Below are 27025 nucleotides of genomic sequence, written 5' to 3' on the forward strand. Positions count from 1 at the left end.
GCTCTTTCTCTCTCAAAAGTAAATAAATAAACATTTTTTTAAGTCCTTATTTTTTACAGCTATCTACTAGCTGGTACAATGAAATGATGGGTTGTCTGGGCATTGCTTTAAAATAATTCATTGGGGGAACCTGGGTGGCTCAGTCAGTTGAGCGTCCGACGTTAGCTCAGGTCACGATCTCACAGTTTGTGGGTTCGAGCCCCGAATCAGACTCTGTGCTGACCGCTTGCTCAGAGCCTGGAGCCTGCTTCAGATTCTGTGTCTCCTTCTCTCTCTGCCCCTCCCCCGCTCATGCTTTGTCTCACTCTGTTTCTCAAAAATAAATAAATGTAAAAAAAAATTTTTTTTTAATAATTCATTGGTTGGGATTGGAGGCATATACATGAAATGAGGCTAGCCTCACAGTGGCAATTGTTGAAGCTCAGTGATGGGTGGGCTCTTCTTTGACGACTGTCTCCACTTTTGAAAGTCTGAAAACCTTAATAAAAAGGTTGACAATAAGAGGTACCTGGGTGGCTCAGTTGCTTCAGCGTCTGACTTCGGTTCAGGTCATGATCTCACAGTTAGTGGGTTTGAGCCTCACATCGGGCTCTGTGCTGACAGCTCAGAGCCCAGAACCTGCTTCAGATCCTCTGTCTCCCTCTCTCTCTCTGCCCCTCCCTTCCTCTCTCTTTCTTTCAAAAATAAATAAACACTAAAAAAAATGTTAACAATAAACCAACAAACAAGGACTCTGGAGCTAGACTGCCTGGGAAGTGAGTTAATCTGTGTGTGTGTGGCAGCTCCCTCACCTCTCTGTCTCATGGAGTTGTGAAAATTAAATAAGCCAATATGCCAAAAGCCTGGAATGATGCTTGGCTGTTATCATCATCTTATGGGAAGAAAGATGGTCACAGACCAAAGCCCAGCAGGGCAAGCCATCTCTCTTCACCCTCTGACACTGGTCAGTGTCCTTTATTCCCCAGCCCTCCTGCACAGAGAACTTTGAAGAATGGAAAGAAGGGTCCTGAGACGACTCTAGGGAGTAAGAAGAGAACTCCCTGCACCCAGTCTTGAAGAAAGCGATGAGACTAGTTGGGGACTGAGGGTGGTGTCCGTGGCTTGGGCTCTGGGAATTGGGCCCCGGATTATGAACCACTCAGAGTTCAAGTGGCTGAAAGCAGCCAGTGTGATAGGAGAGAGGGGGAAGGAGGGGGTCTGATTTCAGGAAGAAGAAGTCAGCATGGGTGGGCCATGTGGGCTTTTGGGGCCTCTTCAAAAGGGAGGTCTTTATCTCAGAAGGAGGGGAAGCCACTGGAGAGTGTTTAAGTGTGTGGTGGGGGGAGGGGAGGGAGTCACCTGATCAGACCTGCGTTGTTGAGGCTGCCAAGTGAAAGAAGGATGGGATTGGAAGGGGGCCAGAGTGGAAGCAGGGAGACCTGTTAGGCTTCCACAGTGGCTCAGGAGATAGATAATGGCGGCTTGATCCAGGATTCCAGCAGGGAATCCGGTGAATTTGAGAGCTGTTTCAAGAGACGAGAACACTGGGCCTCTGGTTGTGTTTAGAGGGTGAGGGAAAGGGAAGTATGCAGGGGACTCGCAGGTCTCTTGGGAGTCAACTGGGTGGCAGGTTGGGCTGCTTGCACAGCAGGGAGTGGTGTGGAAGGAGCAGGAGGGGGCATGGGCAACGGTGAGAAGTTCCTTAACACGGACGATCACTTGCACTATGCTTTATGCAAGTCACTACGCTGGAGGAGGGCTGCTGCCAAAGCAAATACAACAAACACTCTTATTGCCCTCAAGAGCGGTGCCAAAAACAGATACCAGCAATGACTGGAGTAATCTCAAATGTGCATATATGGCTCCAGCGGTGATCACAGCAAAGGGCTCAGTCATTAAAGCCACTGGGAAGTTCTCAATAACTGTGTGTTGTGTGACTGAATGTCCCAGGACAGGTCCCCGAAAAAGACAACCCACAAGTCTTTATTCAGCACATCACCATGTGTCTAGCCCCACCTCGGGGTAAGACAGAGACAAAGGAGGGCAAGACCAGCCCCTTCTCTCAAAAGATGCACACAAGGGGTGAGGAGAACAAGTATTAGAGCAACACGGACAGACTGTCACTAAAGGCTAACTTAAGAGGATCCCACTTGGGGTGGCCAAAAAGGGGGGTCAGGAGAGTCAGTGACCTGGTCCCACCAGGGGTAATATATAGAAGAAGAGAGGAAATGTTTCCAGAGTAGGAGGTCTAGCTGATCCTTAAAGGATGAGTGGTACGTGTGTGGAGGGCTGGGAAAGGGGGCCAGCCAAAAGAAGGGTCATTCAAGTTCTGGGAGAGGCACCCCTGACAGTCTCCTCCTAGACAGCACCCTACACTGGCAGGAAGATGCCAGTCTTGCTCTGACACCTACAAGCTGAGATGGCTTAATTTTTTTTAAGGAATGAAAGTCCTATTTTAAAACAGTGAGGGCATTGTTTTCAGAAGGCTCAGGGGCTTAATTCCTTAAGTATCAGTGAAGCTCGGTGCACCACTTTGCGGGAACCAGTCCCTCTCCCACACAACCACTACCACCAAAAAACAAAACAAAACAAAAAAACCCCACAAAACACACACAAAAAAACCCACCACCTCACCGACCTTGTACAATTTCCTTTCTTCCTGCAAACTTCTTTCTGTCCGCCTCCGCTGCCCCCCACCCAAGGCAAACCCAGTTCACTTCAGCCGAGCCTCTTTGCCCTTTTCCTAATAAAGTCCACTTCCTCCGCGCTGGCTGGAGGCAGTGGAGGAAGGAGGGTACGAGGCGGCCCGCAGCGTGGGAACGGCCCCTCCAAGCCTTCAGCACTGGTCGCACGTCCAGGCTATGGGTTCGATCCCCATCTCCGTGGCCGAGGACGAGTTAGTCACGCCCTGTCGGGAGTCCCCGGGTAAAAAGGCCACTGTCATCATGCTCCGAAGAGCCCGACCGGGTCCAAAGAGCCGAACCCTCGGCGGCGCCAGGGCCCGGGTCCCAGAGACCTTCCTCGGAGGTCGCTCCGGGGGAGGAGCTGAAGCGGGCTCCCAGGGACGCGGACTCTTCCAACAGCCCGCGGCCCCAGGGGATGACACAGCGTTTCCTCCGCACCCGGCTCTCCCCGCACGTCCTCCTTCCATCCCCGGCAGGGCACCAGCCGGCCGACTCGCATCAGCGAATCCCCCATTGGAGGGGAAAGGGGTCGCCAGGTCGCGGGGACCCCTCGGCCCGTGGCCCTAAACCATCGAGCACAGCGGACCTGGCTTGGGGTCAAGGGCTGGCAGCATGACCGCAGGGTCAGACACTGCCCAGGGGCTCCGCCAGCATCTCGGAAAGAACGTCATCCCCACCCAGGGAAAGTTAGAAGGCATCTCCGCCACGCCAACTTGTCATCCAGAGCCGGGCTCGAACTTTCCGCCGCGAGTGGCTGGCTGCACAGCTCAAAGCGACCCTGCAGAAGCCGCTCGGACCCGGGGCGCCCGGATTCCTGGCCGCGACTGTCAGTGGCCAATCACAGAGCGCCTCGGGCGGGAAAGGCTGGAGGGCGCGGGCAACCGAGGAGTGACGGCACCGGCGGCCAATAGGGAGCCAAAGTGGGAGTCCTCGCCCACTCTGCTCGCCAATGGGAAAGGGATGGCTGTGGTCGAGGTTCCCGAGGCAGTAGCTGCAGGCTCCCCAGTGGCCGCGGGTCGGAGGACCCCAGGACTAAAGGGGATTTTGGAGAGGAGTGTGCCGCCCTCCCTGTGCCACCCGCCGACCTTCAGACCATAGCTCCGTCCTCACCTGCTGGAAGCGAGGTTTGCCCAGCTGGAAAGGAGGTGCATCGGTCGAGGTGTTAGCGGCACTAGCCGCCGCCGCCGATGCTGTAGTCGCTGTATCCGCCATGACCACTGACGCCTGCAATCTCCGGCCCTTTTAAAATGTCCCTCCTCGGCCCCCGCCACAGCTGCTTCTCCCGATTGGCCATAAGCAACCGCAGCGAGCCGGGGGCGCAAGGGATTGTGGGGAGTGTAGTTTTTCTAGTCACGGCGCTTGCCAACCCTAGACTGCGGAGAGTTGAACTGACTCAAACCCGATCTCCGTTCCTGCTGCCAGTTCTGAAGGGCTAGGCAATATGGGAAAAGCGTGCGTGTACGACTCTAAGGTCCCGATAGGGGGCCACAGGGCTCCCCCTCGCTGGTTACCTGCCCCTAGAAGTTTCACTTGCTGAGGGCGGAGGGCGTCGCTCCCGGAGCTCTAGTCCGAAAGAGCCCTACTCAAGCGGGTCCGACCCGGGACCAGATGCGCAAAGGCTCCGGGTTAATCTCGAAAGGCTTCCTGCAAAGACTTGCACTGCGGAGTCTTCATGCAGTTTCTTCTGCCGCCACCCTGCCCCTCCCCTTGTGCTCTCCAGCCATCCTGACACTTGAGTACAGGAACATGGGGGGGTGCTTCCCACCTCTGACCATTGAACATTCTGTACCCAGAAAACTCTTAACTTTTTTGTCTTTGCCTGACTCTGGCTCTCCCGACCTCAGCCTAAACATCGCATTTCCCGATCCATCACCCTGCTTCCACAAAATCCGCTATATGCTCCTATTAGTATCCAGCACTTCTCCCTTGCAGCCCTCGCACTTTTAATTATTTACGGCTTTGCCTATGTGGTTCCCACTGTTAGTTAGGTCCATGAGACAGGAAGTATGACCTTTTGATTCACTGCTGAGTCCTCAGTGCCAGGCTTGGGAGGACTACCAACAGGGACTCAAATATGTATTGACTGTGTGAATTAAATAGTGGGAGCTTCAGAGCCCTGGCGGCTTCCACTTCCTTTGCCCAACTAAGGAAGATCCTCCTCAGCCTAATTCCCAGGCAGGAAGAGAAGTGGGAGTGGGGAGTGGGGTTCAGTAATGTTTATTAAGCACTACAAGGACGTTAGGTAAGAAGGAGTGCTGCATATCGTAGAACAGGATGCAAGCAAGAATAATAAACACACTTGTGCAGAACGGAGTAGAAGATTCCCAGATGAATTATCTGGTCAGTGTGTCAGGCTGGCAGGAAGGGAAGGAAGCTACCCAAGAGGGAAGTAGAAATAGTTTTGATCCTAGGGAATCCCACTTTGGGTCTCCCTAGTCTCAAAGTGAGGTGCAGTATTGGCTCATGCCTGCTCATGTCTTTCTGGACAATGCATGATTTGTAGCAGCCAGTTCCTCATCCACCAACAAAACCCACAAGAAACAGACGATTCCTAAAGCTAGAGAGAGATTCTAGCTAGCTATGAAGAACCATTTGTATCTTGGATTTGTATCATTTGCTACTAGACTACGTGGTTTCACATTAAGAATCAAGTCTTTTACCCTCTGTATTCCCCCACAGTGCTCAATAAATGTGGGTATCTCGCAAAGAAAAGACCGAGTCCGTGCCACCTGTCAATGCTGTGCTGCTGCCCCTGATGTTAAGATGGGGGCAATGACATCCAAAACCCCATTACCCACCTTTTCCCCCAGGAAGCCTCCTTCATACGTTTGTCAAAACAGGAACACAATAGAGCCACCTGCAGTATATGAACTTTTTATTCTTCATAAAGTGCTCAAAACATGAAGAACAAGCTCTTTATAAACAGGAGTTACAACTAGGAAGACAAACAGCAAAGCAGAACTGTGCCTGCTCTCTGCCCACCCCACCTGCAACTCTCCAAGTCGTGGCCAGGAGCAGAAACATCCAACAAGAACCTTGGGCTTCAACTCAAAGCTCTTCTGAAGACATCCTTGCCCTGGGCATTTTGGAGGCCCACAATCAAGGATGAGTGGAAGATCAGGGTCAGGGCTGGTAATGAATAGAGCCCAGAAGAATACATAGTAGAGGAGTGCTCCCCTTCCCCCAGAAGAGATACCTACCCAACCCCCACTGACCCCCAAAAAAACCATGACCCAAGATCTGGACACCTGGGGACACTTCCTCAGCTTTGATGAGTGATCGTTAAGGTAGATAACATTACAGGGGCTTTCCCCCATGTGTCGGGGCTCCTCTGCTTCATCCTGGCAGAAGACATCACCCACAGAGCACATGTCCTTCCAAGGCTGTCGGAAAGATCCCATAGGCTCTCTCAGGAAGAAGAGGTAATTCCAGACGAGCTCTCACCTCCTCCCTGGGCCAAAAGTATCCTCCTTCAGTACCTCCTTACCCCAAAACTTCTGCTAAATCAGGGCACGCGAGCCACTAAAGGTTCCCTGTAGATGCCATGGGAAGCCGGCCATGTTTTCTGCAAGCTAACCAGGGCTGGGCCAAAAGACAGACACTTCATTTCAAAGTGCACTGCAGCCAAGCCAGGCAAGGCCATGGGGCAGAGGGGACAGGCTGGGAGAGCAGCCAGTGGATGGAGAGGAGAGCAACAAAGGCTTTTTTCCTAAGTATGGGCAGAGTGGGACCTCCCACTTCCAGAATGTAGTTTTTATCCCAGGACCCTCCACAAATGGGGTTGAGGGAGGAAGAGAAGGTGGCAGGAAAGTTAAAGGAGCAGTGGCAGCTTCGCCAGACCCTTAACTGAACTCTGGGGGAGGGGGACAGGGTGCAGCGAGTCTCACCATCCTCCTCTCCCATGTCCAGGGCTCTGACAGATCCAGCCCCATGTGCTCAACAGGGAGGGAGGGGGACACCAAACAGAGAGAGAGAGGTCTGCATCCAGAGGCTCTTGACCCCACCCACAAAAGGCACATTTTAATTGGTTTCCAAAAGTGCAAACCCTGCCGCAGCACAGAGTTTTGGCATCTGGACAGGCAACAAAAACAAAGATGGAGGCTTGATCCCCAAACACAAGCAGCCCAAAGCCCTGAGGCCTGGAGGGGCCCACAGCTTGGAGGCAGGTGAGGAGGTGCTCTCCCCACACTTGCCCCAGCTCTCCATACATTCACACATGACACTCAATGGACAGATCAGAAGAGGAGGGCAGGGCGGGGGGCCTGGAGAACACACATCATCCCCATCCATCCACGTGGCACTCGTTCTGCAAACAGCTGGAAACACACAAAAATCAGAACACAGCAGAGATGAGACCAGACCATACAGGCTCCTTGCTCTCAAGGGAACAGACATGAGACTCCAGGTGCCCGTAACTCCAAAATGGGCAACTTGGTTCCTGCCACAGCCCCAGCCCCAGTAATGCTAGGAGCCCTCCAGGGGCTGAAGACAGATGAGGAGGACAAGGGTTTAGCCTTGGACAAAATGACTGACCATTGTTGTGGGGTAATAAAGTATGTCCCAGATGCCACATCAAATTGCAGCTCACCCCTGCTCCCCCTCGAGTACTAAATTCTTTGTTCCAATTCCCTGGAGCCCCTAAAACTAAGGGATATGGAAATAGGCAGGTGGGAACGACTGAGGGCTCCCCAAAACACACAAGTTGTACATGGAACCTGATGCCTCCAATGGGAGTCCAAAGGGTCCCCCTTCCAGCAGCCCCACGGAGGCAGAAGGGAAGAGGAGCAAGGAGTGACAACAGAGGACAGACAGCAGCCTGCCCAGGTAAGAGTGAGTTCAGCGGGAAGGAGGGCAGCGCAAGCCCTGTTTGGGCAGTGGGTCCACGCTGACCCTCCCGGGGGCAGGGGTGAGGAAGGCTACTTTGGGGGGCCAGGGGGGATCTGCAGCAGTGTGGGTGAGGTCTCCATGATCCGCACCAGCAGCCGGTCAATGTAGCTCTCCAGCTCCTGCACATGCTCGTCCCGCTGGCTCAGCTCCCGTTCCCGCTGCAAGAGCAGGCCGATGAGCTCGTCGTGGGTCAGGTGGTAGTACTTGGCCGACTGGTCCAGCACACCCGAGTCCTGAGGCCAGGAATGAAAATGAGCAGGGCAGCCTCAGGCCTACCTGCCTGTCCACCCACCGACACGCGGGTTTCACTCCTACAGGCCCCTGGAGCGGCCTCTGTCTCCAGTGCGAGAGACAGCCTAACTGACTTCAGGGCTCTGGCGTGGGGGACCAGGCCCACTCTTTGCTCCACCCTGCCCAGCACCCTGCTCCTGACCTCCAGGCGCCAGATCTCTCTCCATGGCACCACACATCCGGTCTGACGCACCCTGGCATCCTGCCGGGCCTCACCTTCAGCCGCTTGGCGTCCACAGTCTGGCCAACGTGGGGGGCTGGAGCCACAGGCTGAACGCTGCCCGATGTGACGGTCTTGAGCTTCTCCAGCCCACTGCTCAGAGCTGTGCTCAGACTGGAGCGAGGCTGCTTCCTGTCGGGGCTGCCCTCCACAGGGGCAGCACTGAGGGGCTTCACAGGGTGGGGGCTGCAGACACAGAAAGGAGATGCCTTATGAGGAGGGATGGGCAGTGCAGCGAAAACACGGGGCCACCTTCTCTGGGGGGCCAGCGGGTCTGCTGGACACAAACCACCACGTGGTGGTGGCTGTCCCCTACACAGCCAGAGCCTTGGGGCGGCTGCACCCTGCACTCCTCAGCAACTCTCCCCTCCTCCTCCCTCACTGCCTGTGCCCTCTCCATTTTACTCCCTCAGAAGACCTGCCCCTTCACAGGGATGGCAGAGGCCAGCCCACAGCATTCTCTGCACCTACAGCCAGTCTTTGCCAGGGCCACCCCCCACCCCCGCCATCCTCCCTGCCTCTTCCCTACTGTAACCTTTCTCTAGGGATCTGACCAACTCTCCCAGTTTCCCAATTTTCCCAGGACTAAGGATTCCCAGGGTGAGGGACTTTGGGTGCTCAAACCAGGAAAGACCTGGCCAAACTAGAACACTTGGCTGCCCGCCTCTCTCTACTGGTTGCTTCCCTTCAGCATTTACACAGGCCTCCCTTGACTCTGTTTCCGCATGAGTCATGCCCCACCTCCCCTTCCTCCTCCCCCAGCCCCACCAGAGCATGCACACTGCATTTTGTCTCTGCAAGTTCTTACCTTTCGTGACTCCTCAACCCATCAGAATGGGCCGTTGGCCCCGCCGGCCCATCACAAGTGCTCCTGCTGAGTCCACCAACCCCTCAGTTCTCAACTCACTGACCTCTCTGTGGAGTTCACACTTGGACCACTCCTTCCTTTGGCTTGCTCTCCCTCATTTCCCTTCAAGACCTCCACCTGGTTTTCTGACCTCTGACGGTCTCCTCCTCAGTCTTAACTGCTAGTCTGCCCTTGGATCTCTCCCCTCCTCACCTTGGCTCCCACGACCCCTAATGTCCAGCTCCAGCCCAGACCTCACCCCCGAGCTCCGGCTCACATACAATTGGAGGCTGGCTCACTCCACACCAGGGCCAGTTCAGGTGCATCATACTCCCTTCCATGTCTGTCCTGTCTGTCCTTTTCTGTGTCCTTCCCAGCAGTGGGTGGCTCCAGTCAGACACCTGGGAATCCCTCGGATTCCTCCCCCACCCCATCCCACCCCCACTCAGCTCCAGGACTAACAAAAATCAAGCCCTGCTCCCTCTCATCTTCTCTCACCCCATTCCCTCCTCTCCGAGCCAGTGCTAGCTAAACTTCCTCCGGCTACAACTGCTAACTCATGTCCTCCAAGGGAGTCTTGCCCACCTCCAACCATGCCCTGTACTGCTATGGGACTGTGAGCTAGCTCAGCCTCTCCAACGCTTAAATAGCCTTTACCGTTCTAGATCAGATAAGAAAACACAATCTCTAACACGAATGGGCCCTGCCCTTTCCTGATGGGTCTCTACTTCCCCACACACTGCCAACACCCCGGGAAATGTGCTCTTTCTCACCTGCAGGCTCTTATAAAAGCTGTCCCTCTGCTGGCCTACTAACTCCTATTCATGTTTCAAAGCTATGCAAGGCCACTTCCTCTGGGCAACTTTCCCGATTCCCCCAAGCTGACTAAAGTGACCCTGCTCTGGGATCCCCCAGCACCCTGTGCCTGTGACAGGTATGCAAACTGCAAGCAGCAGGCCCTCAAATCAACTAACCTGCCCCCAGAATTTGGACTTTCAGAAGTAGGAAGCAAAATGGCTTAGCCCAAGGCCCTGAGCTCCATTGGAGGAAGGAGTGCCCAGACCCAGAGAAGTCAACTCTGCTACTCAGGATAGGACCATAGATTCGGTCTCACAACCTGGGAAGAGTGGTAGAGAGGCCAGGCAAGGGGCAGATAGCAGTAAACAACCTATCTCTTCCCACCTAAGAGTTTGCATTAGGGATGGGAACTTAAAAGCTGCTCTAATGCTACCTATGGGCTGTGCCTGGGGAGGGGTGGCATAAAGAAACCCTGAATGGGTCCTGGGCTCTCAATCTGGTTGCCCCCACACATAAGAGGGACCCTGGACCCCACAGCTCTCAAGGACTCCCATTTCCTCATCTGAGAAATGGGGATAGCTCTACTTGGCCCATCTACTTCATGATGAAGGAACATGCTGAGTTCGACATGAAGCCAGCCCTGAAGGGAATAAAGCTTCCTAAAGGTAGTGAGTATAATTAGAAGTGAGGCTGGAATACAGTAGGGCCAGGTAAGGACACTGTCATCAGAGCAAGGAAGCTGTAACCACCCCCTCTCCCTCACCACCTACCACTGGAACAGCAGTCAAAGGTAGCCCAGATTCCTTCCCTCCCACTTCTCCTCCATCAGCATGGGCCCCACAGGCCAGCTCTTCATGGGTGCATTTCTGTCTTGCTCACTGGATTGGGAGCTCTCCGGGCCTATCTTTGATCTCTGTTTAGTGTCTGACACACAGTGGATGCTCAGTGAATTCGGAAGACTAAATGTATGAGCCAGCAGGCTGGGGGCCCTAGTCCAGGAGCCCGTCCTGCTCCTCAAGACTCTCACCCTGCTCTGTTCAGCAGAAAAAGCAGCCTCCTCTACTCCCTCCACTTCTTCACTCAGGGCTCCTAGAGCACTAGCATCCTTCTGGACTTCACTGCTCCCCATTGACCCCAAGTGATCTGTGTCTCCAGACCTCAGCTCTGGTCACCCCGCACCAGTCAACCTGGTGAGGTCACAGCCTCATCATTCTTCCCCAAACAGGCCAATGCCACAGTGACCACAGTCACACAGGCATCCAGTGTCCACTCAGCACAGTCCTAAGCACCTTTTCAGGACCACCCCCTGAAAAGGCACAGATGCAAACCAATGAGGCACCTGAAGGGGCTACAGACCCTTTCTTCTGAGTGAGGGAGTATTTTTGTTTTTCTTCTGTCCTCTAAATAGCTCTTGGGCTTTCTCTCCGACAGACCTCTGTATCGGTCCCTCCTCTGGTTCTCTGCCTCCCACAGCCTGTTCCCCTGGGCCTGCTGCAGAGGATGTGGCCCCCATTTGACAAGTACCCCGCTTCCCTTGCAGCTGAATGCCTGAACTCTCATCCCCCTTCCCCTGCCAGCCCACACTGGCTCTCCCCACTCCATTCTTCACCCCCTGCACCTCTGCTTGCCCGAGGATCCAAGGAGGAGACAGCTTCAGAGCAGGTACCACAGAAGGGCTCCTTTCTTCAAAGCCTCCCCTATCCTGCTTCAGGGTAAAGGAGCCCTTCATCTGCCCCTGGAAGGACTGAGGCTGGAATGTGAACATCCTAGCCCCTGGGCTGCTTTGCCCCCCTCCACCCATCTCCTCCTGCAGTGTATTCTCAGGGTGGCAGCTCACCGCTCACCTGGCACTGGGCTGTGGCTCCTCAGCTGGTCGTGTCTCCAAGGGCAGAAGCACAAGCGGGGAGGCTGGGGTGGTTGCAGCGTGGTCCTCCCCAAGTGGGGCAGGGGAGCCCCCAGGGGAGGAGGCTGGCTCCCCAGGGGGTGGGGAGGAAGAAGTCAGGGGCTGAGCTCCAGGCAGAGGAGAGCATGGAGGGCTGGGCTCCCCATGGCGGTGGCCGGCCCAAGACGGGAGAGGGGGCGGTGGAAAAGCAGGCTCTGGGGGCGTGGGCAGCTCTTCTGGACCAGAGAGGATGGAAGATTCCCTGGACCCTGGAGGGGATGTGGACGGGAGACTGGGGGGGTCTTGGTTCCCCTGAGACAAAAAGGGGTTCAAGGCATCCTCCTCTGACGCCCAGAGGTCAGTGTGTTGGGAGCTGCCTGGCAAGGGCCCAAGCCCCTCTCCCACTGGTCCTTGGCTCTGGGCCTCAGGACCCTCAGGGCTCCCTCCTTTCTCTGGAGCCTCCCGGATCTGCTGACTCTGAGGAGCCAAGCTCTTTGAGTAATGGGGTATGGGGGCAGGACCCTCAGGGCAGCTAGTGGGCAGGGATAAGTAGGGCCCAGACACAGGAGGGCTGGCACCCTCCACTACGTCTTCCAGGCCTGGCCCACCCAGCAGGGTTCTGGAAGAATGGCTGTCAGACTCCGACCCAGGGGCCTCGCCCTCCTCCTTGGCCTCCTGTGGCCCAGCAGCCAGCATGCTTGGGAGGTTGTCTTCTCCTCCAGTCTCTGCCCCCCTGCTTCTCAGCCCCCCTGCAGCAGCAGCCGTGGCCGCCTCCTCCTCCTCCTGAGAATCTGAGGGTGTGAAGAGGCGTGGTGGCTTGGGAGGTGGCCTGCTGGGCTGCAGTTCCTTGTCCAACACCTGCTCAGGTTTGGGCTCTGGCTCAGGCTCTGGCTCCAGCTCCAGTGGGGGAGGCCCCTCACTCCCCTTGGGGCTCACAGCTTCTGGTGACTCTGGCTGCATCTGGGGAGGAGGCAGCTCATCACACTCTCCCCGCAGGACCGGTGAAGACATTTCAGCTGCAGGAGAAATGGTGACCACATCCCAAGGCCATGAATCTTCCACTGTATTGAGCTCATGCAAAAGCTGGCCTTCGCCTTGGGAGGCCTCGTCCTGGCCCTCAGGGGCGTCGTCTGGGCCAGGCAGTCTTTCCCACACACTGATCACTTCTGGGGAGCTAAACAGAGACGTCGCACTGTCTGCTGGACTCTGCCCTGCTTCCCCTCCTGGGGCTGGTGGCTCCCTGTCTGCTTCAGAGTCTGAGGCTCTCGGGTGCAGCTGGGCTGACGCAGAGGGCAGGCCGGCCCCTATCGACCCAAGGGGCCCCAGGTCAGCCGTGCTCTTGCTCTGGCGGTCCAGTCCCAAGTCCAGAGGAACCCTGGGCTCCAGCCACACGCTGCTCCCACCTCTTCCTCCTCCCCCAGGGTCCCCCCGGGGCTCAGATGCCTTCATTGTCATGGCCCCACGGCCTTGGTCTTGCAGCCCAGTCACCTCCAGCCCCACTCCTGCAGGGGCCAGGATCTTGCTCCTGGCCTCTGGACGCAGCCTGCTGGCAGCAAAGACGTTGAAGGTGTCGTCCCACTCAGGCGGGGCTTTCCCAGGGGAGGCCAGGGGGGTGGGGCTGGCCCTCGAGGCACTGGGGAGAGAGGGAGCAGGTGAAGGAGAGTTTAGTGCTATGTCGGCTATGAGTTCCTCGAAGAAAGGGTTGCTCTGCATGGAGGTGAGGAACGGGTTGGTGAGACCCAAGAATCCAGATGGGGTGGCTTCAGGGGCGGCGGAGGCGGCAGCAGCAGTGGCAGCAGCGGGGGAGGCGGCTGCAAAAAGGTTAGTGCTTAGCATGGGAGCAGCGGTGGGAGCAGGAGTGGGGGGGGCCGTAGCACAGGGGGAGCAGGGGAGGTGGTGAGGAAGAGCAGCTGGGTCAGGTTCTACCTGAGGAGACACGTCCAGGCTGTGGAGGGAGACAAAACCGTGAGCCTCCTGGTTAATGCCAAGACTGGAAACGCCCCTGCTGAATACCACGCGCCTGCCCCCCACCTGCCTTGGGCAAGGTACCACATGCCTGGTACCTGGGTTCAGGTATGTGAGCCAGGGGACAAAGGGAAGACTCTAACAGGTACATTATTAGGTGCTGCCCAAGGAGGAAGATGCTGGACAGAGCTCATTTAAACCTCATGCCAACCCCAGAGAGCAATAATAATCCCGTTTTACAGACAGGATTCCAGCCAAAACCAAGTGTTCTTCACTGGTCCATATGCTGAAGTTTCTACTCAACACCAGACTTATGCCTACAGAACCAATCAGAAAGCACCCTATATCCCTTTAAGGCCTGAGAGAGGAAAGAAATACCAGGTGCTTGGAGGGGATGAGGAGACCAGAGAAAGGCCAGGCTTAGCAGCTGGGTAAAGTAAAGCCCGTAAAGTAAAGCCCGTGCTAATAGAACCCAGCAGGGCGCCTGGAATTCAGGGCGCCTGAAGCAAATGTGTTTTGCTGACCTCTTGCAGAAATAGGAGGTAATGATGGGGCAGTCATCAAGGCATGATAAGATGTCAGTAAAAAAGAACCCACCCCTCTCGTTTCTTGGGGGGGGGGGGGGGGGGGGGAGGGAGGTCCATAACCTGCCCGGATGGACAGCAAGACATCACTGAGGATGTCTGCTGTCAGGCATCCACATGGCCCAGCACCCTGCAGAGGGTGCCCATCACCAAGGGCACTCACAGGCCAGCCTTGAGAGCAGCCCTGCTCAGGAGACAAAGACTGGAAGGTGGCAGTAGCAGCAACTCTTGAGTGTCACCAGGGGCCCTCTGGGGTCCCCCACACAGAGAGATCGCCGGCTCCCCTGGGAAATCCATCCTGTGGCAGTGAACCTCCACTCCCACGGACACCGGCGAACACTTGCTGGCCTCCGGGTGTCCGCTCCAGGGTCCTCTCCGAGAGAGAGCACCCCCTGCACCTGCACCTTACCTATGGTGCACAGATGACTGTAGGGGTGTGGGCTGGGGCAGACTCCGAAACTTGAGTTCATGGCTTCTCCAGGACAGCCCAGGAGACAGAAAACCAGAAAGGCAGTGCAGGTAAAAAGGGGGGGCCCACACCCCAGTTTTCAGGACTCTGACAGTGGTTTACAGCTGACTGGCAGCTGAGCCCACCTAACAGGCCCAGACCTTGGTGGCTTCGCCTACTGCCTGGGTCCCATCTTCCAGCCCCCAGTCGAAGCCCCAAGACCCCCATTCCTTGGCGCCTGCTCAGGTGATCATCCTGGGAACTCCTATGTCTCCATCTTTTCCACTCAAGCTGCTGTTTCCCCCAGGGAAACACTGGGGGCAGGCACAGGGGCAGGGGGTGGTGTGGTTGGGGAGTAGAAGCCAGGTTTCACCGGGCCAGCTCGTATGGAATGCAGGTTGGGGTGGGAGGGGCACCTATGGAAGGAAGCCGGTTAGTCTGGAGTTCACCAGGATTCTTCTGGGAACCCAGGGCCCAGACAGAGCTGGGCAGAGGCAGGGCCGGCTTGTCCACAAACACGGGGAGCAAGCAACGGGAAAGAATCCAGTTCAACCAGCAGCAAAGGTGGGCTTCGCAAGACAGTCTGTGAGTTTGTGATCCCAGCCACACTGGCAGGGCACAGCCAGGTCCAAAACTCTGGGTTTCTCTTAAGAATCCAGCTTCCAGAGACTCTCCTTATTCTTTTGCCCTATACTAACTCCCCATGCAAGTGTGGCTTCTTGGCCTCATACTATCACCTAGAGATTGGGTGTGGGGTGGAGGGTAAGAGAGTCCCATCGACTCCCAACCCACCAGGCTTCCCAGCACTGCTCTACCTCTGTGGTCCTGACATGGTGAAGATACCAAAAGAGGGCAAATCCTGGGCCCAGAGTCCCAAGCCCCACAAACGTCCCTTCTCCATTCCAAGCAGGCCCCAGGCAGGTGCCTACCTAGGGGACCACGGAGAGCAATGTACCACCACGTGGGTCAAGGCCCTGCCCTCAGCCTGCCCCCCAGCTGGAGCACCCATACCAGACACAGTCCAACTGTGCCAGCAGGAGTCAGCCCCCAGGAACAGAGCTACTCTGAGCCACCTCAGTGGCTCTCTCCAGTCCCCTTTGTGACAAGTGACCAGAGGGGTCTGAAGGAAGAGAGCTCCATCAACATTAAATAGCACCTAGCTTAGCTCTGCAGTCCCCTCAGCTTTGGCCTGGCCCCACTCACCCCTGTGGTCTCATCGCAGTCTGGCTGGCAGTCAGAACCGCAGGGCAGGAGACGGCAGAGCAGGAGGCCCAGAGCCCCAGGCTAGGCTAGCACCCTCCCCCACTGGCTCCCCAGAGGTACACACAAACCCGTTGGTATGGAACCAGCAAAGGGCTCTCCCTAGAGGATGGGACTCCTAGTGCCAGGCCCAGCAGGCTCCCAAGAGTTGGCGGCACCTGTGAGAACATCCCATCCAACCCTCCCACCCAGTAACACCCCCTCCCCTTCCCCCCCCCGCCTCTCCCTTACCCTTGCTCCACCCCAGATGCACACTCTGAGGGTTCTCACTTTAGAATTTCCTCTCCCTGCCACTGTACCTGGCACAGACCAGACGCACCCCCACATGTGGTTATCTCCCCAGGTTATGCTCTGAGGCCAGAACCCACGGTGCCAGCCCGCACCATGCAGAGGAGACTTCAACATATGCTGACTTGTCTTCTCTTCTAGGAACAAAGTTGGGGAAAGAAATCAGAGGTCCAAATGTCTCTGCCCCAGTAATCTGAGGGAATAAAGCTTTAGGGCCTGCAGGAAACTTAGGACAACTGGTGGAACCCGCCCCTTAATGCTGACATCCCCCCTTCTCTCTAACAGCCCCTCTACTTAAACGTTGCCGTTGCTGGGCAACTTACTGCATCACCAGGCCACCTCTGTAGCTGGAGGTCAGTTTCACTGGTGGACAGCCCTTCCTTAGGCTGAGATGAGCCGTGTGTCCTCGTTATTTCCACACACTGGTCCCAGAGGTGGCATGCGGATCTGCAAAGGCTCTCCACCAGGCAGTCCCCCAAAAGGTCAAAGCCAGCCTTCGAGGCATACACGCCCAGCCAACAAGCCCTTTAGCCATCCCTCCTAAGGCACGATCTCCTGGCACCCTCCTGAGACTGATGCCTGATGCCCAGGAAAGGTGTCCAATAGACGGGGCGTATGTATCCTCTCCCATCACCTGAGCACAATGGGGTGACAAAGAGGGGCCTAGGAAGCTGTAAGTGGGGAGACCACATAATTTATCTTCCAAACCAGAATGTTTTTAACACAGTAAAAGGGCAATATTAACCATACCAGGAAAACAGCCACAAACAGGATGGACGGCCACACTAACTCTAGGTCACTGGACACACATCATGTCCCTCATTTACCCCACCGGGACTGCCACTGAGGCGCTCAGCTTTCGGCAGCCACTGCACACTCTAAGCTCATCGGGACCTCGGTGTCACTACTCCTGGTGAGGGGCCGGGACAGATGCACAGACCACCAAAGGCCACCACAAAACACTTGCTCCCATGTTGTACCACACTGACCCCAATTTAAAAACTCTGTATCCAGGGGAGGGTGGGTGATGGGTATTGAGGAGGGCACCTTTTGGGATGAGCACTGGGTGTTGTATGGAAACCAATGTGACAATAAATTTCATATATTGAAAAAAAATAAAAATAAAAAATCTGCATCCAGCACTTGATCCCCTATTGTACACAGGGTTCTACGATTAGTGTGAAGGGGCCCTGGCGGGCGAGCTCCGGGGTGGCCTGCCCACAGGGAGCTTATACTCTAAATGATCAGAGAGGGATAGACACAAAGACAACCCTGTTTGGCTCTGATGGGTTGAACACGCTTGTTTTGAACACTCCTGACAGTCCTCAAACACACAGTAAGGAGCTCATGCTGCAGCCCAAGACACACGGCGACCACGGGGCTGGTGAGCAGGGCTGAGTCTCAACTACCATCGCCCCCCAGGCACACACACTGGTAGGGGCCTAGTGTGACAGCCATGGGCCTAGCAGGCGAGGGCCAGGCCAGACCAGGAGGAAAAGGAGGACCATCTTCTCAGCCCTTCATACCCTTGTTCCTTTTCTTCCAGCCACTGGCTTCTCCAACAGCAACAGCTTTTTTTCTGGAGACTGCACATCCGACTCGTACTGCTTCCGGCCTCTCCCTGGGGCACCAGTGCCACGTGGGAGCACTAGAGGGCGCTGCTGCCCTTCCCAGGGAGGAACACCCCGCAGTCTGCGATGGTAGCCCCAGGGGGCACAGGTGCCCTGAACCTCTGAGCCTGTAGACAGACTCTGGAGCCCCACTGGGGGCCTGAAGCTACCTTTGGTCACTCCAGTTCTGGGTATCTGACCTCATTCTCTCCTCAAAAGCCCAGAGCAAGCCCTCTGGGCAAGTGCCAACACTCATTTCTTCCAGACCACCTTCCTGGCTCTGTCAAGGCCCAGGGCCAGGGTGATGCCGACGGACTCACTGTCCAGGTTTCACACCTGTCCAGATTAGGCCACTTGACCCAAAAAACAGCCCTCCCACCCCACCCAGCCTGGATGCAAGGCCACAGGGCCAGCTCTGGTGGCCTATGCCCTCAAATGAGCCTCCAAAGGGCAGAGATGCCTGGATGGCCTCCATCCTGGTGAGGACAAGCTCAGAATTCAAGGAGAAGGGCACAAACCTCAGCTTCCTCATGTCTATAAGTGAGCCAACTTCTCTGGACTCTGAAGGGCCACTGGGAGACATAGAGACCCAGGATTAGGAAAATAGGCTATAAGCAGGAGTGATGACAACATCAAAGTCATGGCCTGCAGGGGTCTGAGCCCAAAGCCTGGGCACATGAACAGAAATGACCTCATGAGCAATTGTCTGCCCTGGAAAAGGCCCTGAGATGCCCCACAGACAATAGCACTGAGCCCATGGTCTGTGTTCCATCTGACCCAGGCACCCTAGCTCCTCCCAGCAAACACCCTGCCCAGGTCTCCTGCCACCACCTTCCAGACTACCACCCATAAATATCTCTAAGTTGTCACAGGGCTATAGGCTCAGCCTGGGCTTCTGAGACAGGCCCATCCCCTTTTTCCTTATCTTCCCTCCGCTGCAGGTGGCCAGCAGTTCCCCTGGGCTCTGGTGAGTAGGGGCTGGGCAGGGGGACAGAAGCTGATATACCTATAGCAGGGGACGCAGAGGGCAGCATCACCCAGGGACTGCTCCAACCCCCACCCGTCCATGTGTGAGGCATCCCGGGGGCTGCCAGGCGGCCAGGCCTGAGCCCTCTCCCTGCTCTTCTCCGTGGACTTGAATTCCACTGGGAAAGAGAAAAACCAGGACTGCAGGAGTCCTCTCCCTTCTGCTGGGGAACGGCTGTAGGGCCCACTCTCAACCCTTCCTCACTGTGCCCAGCCTTCACACCCCACCTCCTGCCCACAGACCCGTGGACAGGGGAGGGGCAGGCTCACTGAGGGCAGAAACAGCGGCCCGACCACACTGGCTGGAGCTGCCACAGACACTGCCTGTCCAGGGCCTGCCCCCTTGTGAAGGGGGGGACATCTCCTAGGACCTAGGCCTGGTGGCCCTCCCTACACCCTGTTGGACAATGCAGCAGCCTCCGATGGTCAGAGTGAGGAGTAGTCAAAGGGCCAGGGTGGGTGATTTGGTCATCTGAATGACCAATCGTATATTTCTCATATATATGTGGCCTTCATCCACAGTTTCTGGCTCATAGCTTCCAAAACCCTTGAAATTTCCTAAGCGATAAGAGCATCTTTTAATATTTGGTCTCTTGTCTGCAGTTCCTGAAATGCTTCAGAGCCATAAAAGTGAAATGGGCATCTTGTTATTCGTAACAAGTCCCTTTCTACCATAACTGGGTTTGTGTGGATGAGGTGACTCTTAAAAAGCCCCTAAGGATGGGGGCTGGTTGCCAGCGGAACCAACCATGAACAGAAGGGTGGAACTTTCAGTCTCACCCTCATTTCTGCAGAGGAGAAAGGAGCTGGAAGTTGAGTTGATCACCAGCGGCCAATGATTTAATCATAAGCGCTTGTGTGATGGAGTCTCCATAAAAACTCCAAAGAATGGGATTTGAGAGTTTCAGGGGCCAGTGAACATGTGGAGATGCTGGGGGTGTGGCATGCTGGGAGAGGGCATGGAAGCCCTGCGCCCTTTTCTCATACCTTGTCCTATGTATCTCTTCCATCAGGCTGTTCCTGAGTTATAGCCATTTATAATAAAAGAGCGATCTAGTAAGCAAAGTGTTTCCGAGTTCTGTGAGCCACTCTAGCAAAATAACCAAACCCAAGGAAGGGGGCGGGGAGATGGTCACTGGAACCTCTGATCTACAGCTGGTTGGTCAGTAGCACAGATGATAACCGGGACTTGCGACAGGCATCCGAAGTGGGCGGGGGAGGGGGGGGCGGGGGGGGCGGGGGGGGCGGGGGGGGAGTCAATCCTGTAGGTCAGTCCTGTAGGACTGAGCCTATGTGGGGTCTGATGCTATCTCTGCGTAAATAGTGTCAGAATTGAGTTGAATGTAGGACATCAAGCTGGTGTCAGAGAATTCCTTGGATGTGTGGGAAACCAGTCCCCACAGTGGAACCAGGTACAGAATCCTAATTAGTACCAGAACCCTTCTGAGAGCTCTGCCAGAGCCTGAGCTCAAGGACTCCCGCATCGCTCTCATGGGTGGGACTTGGCACATTCACAACAGAACAGCCATCAGCACTTGCCATACCCCAAGACCAAGGATGACAGTGAGGGCCAGAGCCCTAACAGTCTTCATGGACAGAAGGTAGGTCACAGATTTTAAGGGAGTTGTCCACAGCCCCTTGCCAGCCCAGGAGCATAACTGGGGGGGGGGGGGGGGGGGGGAGGTGAGTGTACGAAAAGAGGAGGGGGGCATCAATGACTTGGCTCCCATCGCTCAGGGGGAAGAGGTCACAGAGCAAACAGGGAACAGCTGGGATGGAGGTGGAGGGTATGAGGTACAGGCCCCGTCCTGCCTCTCCACCTGCCAAGGCTTCCTGGCCTTGAGGCCAAAGGGCAAGAGGTAGAAGTTGGAAAGCAAAGAATTCACACAAATAGCCTTTCCTGCTTTTCTTCCCTTCTCCCCCTCCCTCAGGGGGTAGGCGTGCCAACTCAGAAGCAAGACCCATGAGCAGGAGACTGGACTCCTCAATCCATAGGGCCCCCAAAGCACTGTGCCCATGCAACTCACCTGTGTCCATGTGCCAACACCGAGCCCTGGCTTAGGGAAACAGCACCCTCCCCCAACTCAACCATGCAAAGCCAGAGCCCCAGCAGCCTGCCCAAGGGCCCCATCTGCTCCATTCTCCCTGCCCCAGGGTCCAGGCTGCAAATACCCCAGCATCCTTCCCGAGGAGCAAAGCTGGTTTTGCCAAGGACGTACCTGGGTTTCTGAATCGGTTCCTTGGCTTCTCTGAAGCCAAACCAGCTACTCTTGGCCTTTTCCTCCCCGCTGGATGAGTGGTGGGGAGAGGCCCCCAGCGTGGGACCCCCCTTCTCCCCCAGAGAGCCACGGCGCCCCAACTCGCTCCGACTCAGCCCCTGGTGGTGGTGGTGGAAGAGGCCCATCCGGGGCTTCCGCTCCTCCTTCCGGGCTCCTTCCTTCTCGGCCACAGCCTCGGAGGAGGCCACCATGGGTGTGGCAACCTGTACTGGCTTTCCCTCTGGGAGCCGGGCCCCCTCTTCCTCTCCAGAGCGGTTGGCCCCAGTGGCCAACACTTTGGCCTGAGAGCTCAGCTCCTCCTGTCCGGGCAGCACCTCTGAGCTGCTGGTGCTGCGGCTGCCTCTGCCCCCGGAGTCATCTGAGGGCCGAGTCCCCTCCTCAGCAGGCCGGGAAGACACACTGTGCAGGGAGCTGGAGGGTGGGAAGGGGCCCGAGATGGAGCTGCGGTGCCGCAGGGGGGCCTGGGGCTCCTCGTTGTAAATGTGGCTCCCATTGACACAGAGCGAGGAGCGGGAGGCAGCTTCCAGGTGGCCCTGGAGGTCCAGAAGGGATCGGGGTGGAGCCGCTCGCATCTGGCTGGCCTCATCACTGTAGGTCCTTTTGTGGGTGAGCAACTTGGGGGACTGGGTAGCGTCCCTGCCTGAAAAAGAAGCACTCCATGGGGTTGGCAGCAGGAAGAGAAGCCCTGGTTCCTGGCGGGGGGCCTTCCCCCCCCCAACCCTCCTTGTCCCTCTGTTCCCCACCCCCCCCCCCGCCCTGGGGCGCTCAGCCCTCACTCACCCCCTTCGGTGGACAGCCAGCTGCTACGGCTGGGCGAGCGTGTGAGGAGCTCGGCGCCTGGGCCCTGGTAGGCCAGGCTCCCGCTGGCCGAGGACAGGGTGCTGTCCGAGCCCAGCGAGGTGTTAGACTGCGTCAGGGAGGACTTGCGTAGCTTGTTGCGCAGGAAGAAGCCTTTGGCTTTGCCCATCTTGCCCAGGCTGCCCAGCTCAGGGTCCTCCAGGGCGCTGCTTGGGAGGATGGCGGAGGCAGATTCCAGCTCATACTTCTTCTTGCCCTTCATCTTGTCCTTGATCTTGCTGAAAGGGGACCGCGGCTTGTCCTTCATGGACAGGTCAAACATGCTGGCGCTCAAGTTGTTGCGAGTGAACTGGATGGTGACCTGGATCTCTCCACGTTCCTTCTCCTTCTTGCCCGCCTTGGAGTGCAGCTTGTACCACCTGCGGGAAGGGGGTGGGGTGCAGCTGTGGTCACAGCACAAGGAGCCCCCACACACACACAGGCTCCTGCCCTGACGCACAGGCCCAGCCTTCCTAGCCACAGGCAGAGCTGAGAAACTATCTACAGCTTTTCCATGATGAAGGAAACCACATCCTGTGTAGGGGAATCTCCTGGGTGTTACTGGGCAGGGCAGCGGTTACCACTCCATGCCACCCTCCCATCCCCCTTCCCTGAAGCTCAGAGATCCCCCCTCTTCCCCCTCCCTGCCTACATCTGCAACTCTGAGGCCCAGAGGGGTGAGACTGGGTGTGGAGAGGTCTCTTAACCCTCCAGGCCCCTGGTATAGACAGACCTACTCACATTTTTCCCTGTTTACATCATCTCCTCTGGCTAGTCCCAGCCAAAGCTCTGCTCCGAGCCACTAGTGAGCCCAGGAAAAAACAGCTCATCCAGAGGCCCAGGGCCAGGAACACATGTACACAGGCACCCCTACCTCAGTCACTTACTGACTCATCCGAGCCCCACCAGGAATACCTCTGCAAGACGGCGGGGGGGGGGGGGGGCACACTATGGCATAAAGTGGCCTCAAGGAGACCTCAAGAGACCCAGGGAAGGGAAGGAACACTCGCATCTGCTGAGCATCGTGTGTGTGTCACAATGGAGTACAAGGGTTTTCGTCTGACGCTCACTCACACCTTACAACACGCCTAGGGGGTGGGGGCCGCCACCCTGATTTTACACATCAGGAGGTCAAGCCTCAGCAGTAAAGTAACTCGTCCAAGAACAAGCAGCCAGGAAGGACAGAGGAGACTGAGAGCCAGGTTTTCACCGCTCCAAAGCCCATGTTCTGCCCACCACACACTCCCAGAGAGACCCCTCACACACATGAGGACTGCACAGGGTGGGTGGAGCCCGCCCTACAGGGGAGCGCTGTGCACGGAGCTCTTCCTCTGCTGCCCAAATCCTCCTCCCGACCACTCGCACTCCGAGGAGTCTGCCCAGAGGTCCACCCAGGTCCCTCTCCCATTCTGCTCAGCGGGCCATACCCCGTCCCATCACCTACAGATGTGAGCAGAGAGATTCTGCAGAGAAACTGAACCAGAAAGGTTCTGGACGTAGGGACGCCAAGATGGGTTCAGGTGCAGGGCTGAAGACAGGAATGACTAAAAATCGGCCCCCTTTCTCACACCAACACCCAGAATGTCTAACCTCCCTAGCGTAGAAGAGCTAAACACAACCCTCAGAGGATGTGTTCCAGACAAGTTGGGGGAAATCTCCCAGAAAGTAGAACAAAGATGAGGCAATGATTGGAGGTCAGTCAAGGAGTTTCACCACCAAGTAACTGGAGAGTCAAGAAAGATGAGGGAGTCTTCTTCCATGTGTGAAGGGCTTGGGAGGCCTCTCTCCAATCCACAAGACAGGAAAAAGGCTGAACAAGCTGAAAATCAACAACTCACAGGGATTTTTTAGGGCAGTGAAACTATTCTGTGTGATACTGTAATGGTAAACACATGTCATTATGTATTTGTCAGTACCCGCCCAATCTAAAATACAGAGAGTGACCTCTAATGTAAACTACAGGCCCTAGTTAATAATATTATATTGGTACTGGTTCATCAGTTGTAACAAATGTACCACACTAATGTGAGATGTTACAACAGAGGAAATGGGGGACGGGATGGGGATCAGAGTTAGGGAGTGTATGTATGTGAACTGCCTGTACCATCCATTTGTTTTTCTGTAAATCAAAAACTGTTCTTTAAAAAAAAAAAAACTGTATACATTTAAAAAAGGAGAGGGGGGAGAGGGAGGGAACAGAGAGCACAAAGTGTGAGAAATAACACAAGAAAGTTTTCCTGGCCTGAAGGACATGAGCATCAGCACACAGAGGCCCATAAGCACGTAGCACGATGAATAAAGAAAGACCCAGCCAATAGGTCTCACTGTGAGGTTTCAGAATACCAGGTATAAAAAGGAGAGCCCAGGGGCTGGGTGGCTCAGTAGGTTGAGAGTCTGACTCTTGATTTCAGCTTAGGTCATGATCCCAGGGTCGTGGGATCAAGCCCTGCGTCAGGCTCTGTGCTGAGGGTGGAGCCTGTCTCTCTCCCTCTGCCCCTCTCCCCTACTCGTGCACACACACACGTTTTCTCTCTCTAAAATAAATAAAAATAGGGGCACCTGGGTGGCACAGTCGGTTGGGCGTCCGACTTCAGCCAGGTCACGATCTCGCGGTCCGTGAGTTCGAGCCCCGCGTTGGGCTCTGGGCTGATGGCTCAGAGCCTGGAGCCTGTTTCCGATTCTGTGTCTCCCTCTCTCTCTGCCCCTCCCCCGTTCATGCTCTGTCTCTCTCTGTCCCAAAAATAAATAAACGTTGAAAAAAAAAATTAAAATAAATAAAAATAAAATAAAATAAAATAAAGGAGACCCTGGGAGCTTCCAAACAGGGAAGACAGGTTGATATGTTCAGGAATCAGAGTAACATTGGATCTTCACTAGCAACACTGGGTACATATGGAATCATGCCTTCAGAATTCTGAGGGAAAAGTTTTCCAGCCTAGGATTCTAGACCCAGCCAATCAAGCATGAAGGTACAATGAGACCTGGTAGAGATGGTCAGATTGGTCACTGAAGGGCTCAAAGTCCCGCAGTACATACATATACTACACCCACATATACCCCATACTACCCACCCTCCCACCCACCACCACCACCACCACCCCAACACTGCACCCCACACACCCCTCCCACACCACACACATACACACACCACACACCCTACAACCCCCCCACATGCCTCAGTCAGTGCAATGGTGGTCACCCCCAACCCTGAGATCTGCCTACCCCACGGCACCAGCTCCCCGAGCTTCTCAGCTTCTCACAGACATAAACAGGTTGGGAGTGGGGCATCTTCTGTATGAAAAAACGTCTTCCCAGGCCACGTGCAGTTGCACCCCTTTGGGAGAGTCCATCATGACTGCACCCTTGTGTGCCCATTATGAGCTACGCGCCTGTCCTGTCCTAGGTGACCCACGAGATGGCCCGAGTGCAGTGAGCCAGGGCCGCTGGTTTTCCCTCCTAAACCATCCACCGGGCAGGCTGCGTCAGGGCAGACGGTGGCACAGGCAGGCAGGACAGAGGACCCCGCTCAAAGTGTGCGTGCACGTCTCCATGCTCTCACAGTATGCAGGGGCAGGAGGAGGAGGGAGAAGTGTGGCGAGAAGAGAGAGAGCTGAGAGATCAAAGGCATGTGTGAGAGGATGTGTCTGGGGGCAAGAGGGGAGGGTTACTAGAAAAACAAACCAGCTTGCATCAACATCCTCACACCCCTACTTTCTCAAGCCAGTGCCCACCCTGGGCCTGACACTCCGACTCTTCAAAGGCCGGGCCCTAGTCACTTTCTCCAAACCTAGACCAGGCCCTATCTAGCACAGAAGATCCTGGGAGGTGGAGAAAAAGAGAACTGGGTGGACTCCACCCCAAACCCACTAGCTCTGAGTAACTGGAATCGGCAAGTACAGACATCCTTTGCTGGGGCATAAAGGTCAGGGGCCCTCAGTCCCAGCTGGTCACACTCCATACATCGCAGGATGAACAGTAGCTATCTGTGGGGGGTGAGGCTGCAGGGAACAATGACCGCCTCCATTGAGTATTTTTGTCCGGTTTGAATTTTTTATAAGGAATATATATATATATATATATATATATATATATATATATATATGTATGTATGTTACTGTCACAATAGGAAAAAGAGACCAAAGAAAACGCTTGTTCCTATCTTATCTCCTCAGTTGCTTGAGCCACAGAACAGGCTGCTGGCCTCTCCCCTCCCACCACTCAGATGAAGGGAGCTTGCATCATTAGACCACAGGGAGGCTTAGGTCCTCTGCCTAAAGGATCCTTGTTCCCTGCCCTTCCCTACCCTCACATAAGGTCACCTCTGCTTCTCCTGCTCTTCCTCAGGGAATTTGGGTCTGTGTCTGTCTGTCTGCTTGTCTGTCTCCGACCTGCTTTTCAGGAAGGCCAGGAGTGAAGAGGAAAGACTTTCCTTACCATTTTCTGAGACTCCCCCATCCAGAGCAGAGTGAGGCTGCCTCTGGACCCCAGCCACTGTCACCCATATACCTCCCTACCAGTCCAGGGCAGGACTGAACTGGACCCTGCCAGGCACCTTGGGTGTCCTGGGACTCAACCAGAGCAGGCCTTCTCCAAAGAGTATGACCCACACCAGCTGGGATGGCAAGGCCACATAACCACCAGCTCCCAGACCAAGCCCACATCCCTCTCCTCGACCCCTTGCTTCTGCTTCCTCCTCCTGCCTATCCAGATGGCCCCTAGAAAATCCCAGACCTGCCAGACCCTGTGGCACACGGTCCACTGGAGGCTAGAAGGCCACAGACATTGTCGACACGGGCTGATGATCCCTCAGTGAAACGATGGAGACTCTCTTTACAGAGCCCCACATGCAGCAGATCCCACTGGGCATCTCATCCCCACAAAGCGGGGTTCCCACGGGGAATGTGCCTACAGGGTCCTGTGGCCCAGCTCCAGTCCCACCTCCTCTAGGAAGATCTCGCAGCTGCCACCATCCTGGGCCAGCCCAATTCTTCCTCTTTCTGACCAGGCACAGGCACTCTGAACCAAACTCACTCCACAACCAGATCTGTTTGCAGTCTGCTCCACAGCTACCTAGTCCTGTCATATTCTGGGTGCTCAAGGTCTCCCTGGCAGGACTGGGTTCCCTGCAGATACTTACTGA

At 55.7% G+C, this 27025-nt stretch overlaps 2 protein-coding genes across 12 annotated transcripts in view; both read right to left on the reverse strand.

Annotated features, from left to right (window-relative positions):
• The window catches only part of SFXN5 (sideroflexin 5), a 116676-nt gene extending 112751 nt beyond the window's left edge, over positions 1-3925 (reverse strand). For 4 of the 8 annotated variants that reach the window (XM_045054398.1, XM_019827405.3, XM_045054401.1 and 1 more), the window contains exon 1: positions 3774-3925. In XM_045054398.1, the coding sequence (XP_044910333.1) occupies positions 3774-3875 (102 nt within the window). In that variant the 5' untranslated portion in view covers positions 3876-3925. Of the gene's footprint in view, positions 1-2617; positions 3480-3773 lie in introns of those variants that run through there. The other 4 variants (XM_019827406.3, XM_045054400.1, XM_045054399.1 and 1 more) reach the window with 3 other exon arrangements.
• Positions 3926-5521: 1596 nt separating this feature from the next.
• The window catches only part of RAB11FIP5 (RAB11 family interacting protein 5), a 38048-nt gene continuing 16544 nt past the window's right edge, over positions 5522-27025 (reverse strand). For 2 of the 4 annotated variants that reach the window (XM_011281223.3, XM_045054397.1), the window contains exons 2-6: positions 21829-22265; positions 20989-21688; positions 11551-13221; positions 8058-8247; positions 5522-7783 (exon numbers count right to left, since the gene is read on the reverse strand). In XM_011281223.3, the coding sequence (XP_011279525.3) occupies positions 7580-7783; positions 8058-8247; positions 11551-13221; positions 20989-21688; positions 21829-22265 (3202 nt within the window). In that variant the 3' untranslated portion in view covers positions 5522-7579. Of the gene's footprint in view, positions 7784-8057; positions 8248-11550; positions 13534-20988; positions 21689-21828; positions 22266-27025 lie in introns of all 4 variants that reach the window. The other 2 variants (XM_019827408.3, XM_011281224.3) reach the window with 2 other exon arrangements.

Source organism: Felis catus, chromosome A3 (assembly GCF_018350175.1).
Source record: "Felis catus isolate Fca126 chromosome A3, F.catus_Fca126_mat1.0, whole genome shotgun sequence".
NCBI classification, from domain to species: Eukaryota; Metazoa; Chordata; class Mammalia; order Carnivora; family Felidae; genus Felis; species Felis catus.